We start from the raw sequence: 2,500 nt of genomic DNA on the forward strand, positions 1-2,500 counted from the left end.
ACCCCAGAGCGCAACTTCCACACCCTGACGGCCATGACTGGCGTCATCGAGCACGACCTGAACCGTTTCCTGACGGAGAAGGGTCTGACCATGCTGTCCCAGCCCCTCAATGACGTGGAGTCCTTTGGCGGCATGGTGGCCGCCGCCACTCACGTAAGTTGTGCCTGTGTGCTTGATCGTGTTGCGTGGGCGTGTTCGTGGGCGTGGGCGTGTTCGTGGGCGTGTTTGTGGGCGTGGGTAGCGTAGCGTAGCTGGATAACATGGCATAGCTTAGCATAGCTTACAGCATATTTACAGCATGGCCTGACCTGGCTTATCACAGCGTAGCTCAGATCAACTGAGTGCAATAGAGTACAGTAGTGTTAGCAATAGCATTGGCAGCGGCAGAGGCATCTTCATCCTGGTAGTAGAAGTAGTAGTGGAGCAGCTGGAACAGCAACAGCGTTACCATCATCATCATGGTTGAGATCATCATTGTCATCATCATCAGTTACCATCATCATCATCGTCATCGTCATCATCATCACCATCACCATCATGATTGAGATCATCATTTTCATCATCATCAGTTACCATCATCATCATCGTCATCATCATCGTCATGATCATCACCATCACCATCACACTTTGCAGGGCTCTACGTGGTCAGCCTTCAACTATCATCATCATCATCATCATCATCATCATCATTATCATCAGCAGCAGCAGCATCACCAGCATTATCATCATCATCACCAGCATTATCATCATCATCACCATCACCATTATCATGATCATCACCATCACCGTTATGATTGAGATCATCATTGTCATCATCATCAGTTACCATCATCATCATCATCATCATCATCATCATCACTATTATCATCACCATAACACTTTGCAGAGCTGCACGTGATCAGCCCCCAACTATCATCGTCACCATCATCAGCATCACCATCGTCATCACCCTCACCACCACCACCATCATATCATCATCATCACCATCATCATCATCATCATCATCACCCTCACCACCATCATCATCATCATCATCATCATCCTCACCACCACCATCATCATCATCATCATCACCCTCACCATCATCATCATCATCCTCACCACCACCACCATCATCATCATTATCATCATCACCCTCACCACCACCATCATCATCATCATCTTCATCATCACCATCATCATCCTCACCACCACCACCATCATCATCATCATCTTCACCATCACCATCATCATCTCCTTCTTCATCATCATCATCATCATTGTCGTCGTCGTCATCACCATCACCATGACTCCTTACAAGGGTCCACGTGGTCAGCACCCAACTATCATCATCATCTTCTTCATCATCATCATCATCATCATTGTCGTCGTCGTCATCATCACCATCGTCATGACTCCTTGCAGGGGTCCACGTGGTCAGCCCCCACCTACAGTGGCTACGTGGTGGAGATGCGTCTGATGGACTCTGCAGGACGTCTCCGCCGCTTCACTGAGGAGCGTCACCCTGACATCATGAAGGCCGCCAAGTGCAACCTGGGCATGTTCGGCATCATGTATGACATCACCATCAAGGTCAGTGCGTGGGTGGGTGCAAGGGTGGGAGGTTTGGTGTGTGTGGGGTGGTGGGGTGGGAGGTAGGGTTAGGTGAGAAGTTGGGGGTGTTGGGTGTTGTGTCGGCGGAGGGGGTGATGTGGTGTTGTGTGTGTGTGTGTGTGTGTGTGTGTGTGTGTGTGTGTTCATGTTCGGCATCATGTATGACATAACCATCAAGGTCAGTACGTGGGTGGGTCTCTGGGTGGGTGAAAGGGTGGGAGGTTTGGTGTGTGTGTGTGTGTGTGTACGCGCGCGCGCACGTCTGTGTATATGTATGTGTGTGTGCGTCTGTGTGTGTGTGTGCGCGCGCGCGTGTGTGTGTATGTGTGTGTGTGCGTGTGTGTTCATGTTCGGGATCATGTATGACATAACCATCAAGGTCAGTACGTGGGTGGGTCTCTGGGTGGGTGGAAGGGTGGGAGGTTAGGTGTGTGTGGGGTGGTGGGGTGGGGGGGAGAGGAGGGTATGGAGGAGGAGGTAGGGGTTGGTGAGAAGTTGGGGGTGTTGGGTATTGTGTCGGCGGAGGGGGTGGTGTGGTGTTGTGTGTGTGTGTGTGTGTGTGTGTGTGTGTGTACGCGCGCGCGCACGTCTGTGTATATGTATGTGTGTGTGCGTCTGTATGTGTGTGTGTGCGCGCGCGCGTGTGTGTGTATGTGCGTGTGTGTGTGTACATGTTCGACATCATTTATGAAATCACCATCAAGGTCAGTGGTGGGTGGGTGGGTGGGAGGAAAGGTGCCTCACGGTTTCGCGCCCATGGATCTCATCTATATATATAAAAAAAAAAATTTTAAAGGAAGAAAACAAGAGAAAAAAAGAAAAAAGGAGAAAAAAAAATTCCTTACCTCTCCTACCCCACCCCTATCTAACCATCTTTTTTTCCCTTCAGGTGTTTCCCACGTTCAAA

General features: G+C 49.9%; 1 protein-coding gene across 2 annotated transcripts in view; it reads left to right on the forward strand.

The window, feature by feature from the left end:
- Nucleotides 1-2,500, forward strand: part of LOC143288572 (L-gulonolactone oxidase-like) — a 27,363-nt gene that overhangs the window by 15,381 nt on the left and 9,482 nt on the right. For both annotated transcript variants that reach the window (XM_076597190.1, XM_076597191.1), the window contains exons 7-8: nucleotides 1-153; nucleotides 1,405-1,572. In XM_076597190.1, coding sequence (XP_076453305.1) covers nucleotides 1-153; nucleotides 1,405-1,572 — 321 coding nt within the window. The remainder of the gene's footprint in view (nucleotides 154-1,404; nucleotides 1,573-2,500) is intronic.

The sequence above is a fragment of the Babylonia areolata genome, chromosome 12 (assembly GCF_041734735.1).
Source record: "Babylonia areolata isolate BAREFJ2019XMU chromosome 12, ASM4173473v1, whole genome shotgun sequence".
Lineage (NCBI taxonomy): Eukaryota > Metazoa > Mollusca > Gastropoda > Neogastropoda > Buccinidae > Babylonia > Babylonia areolata.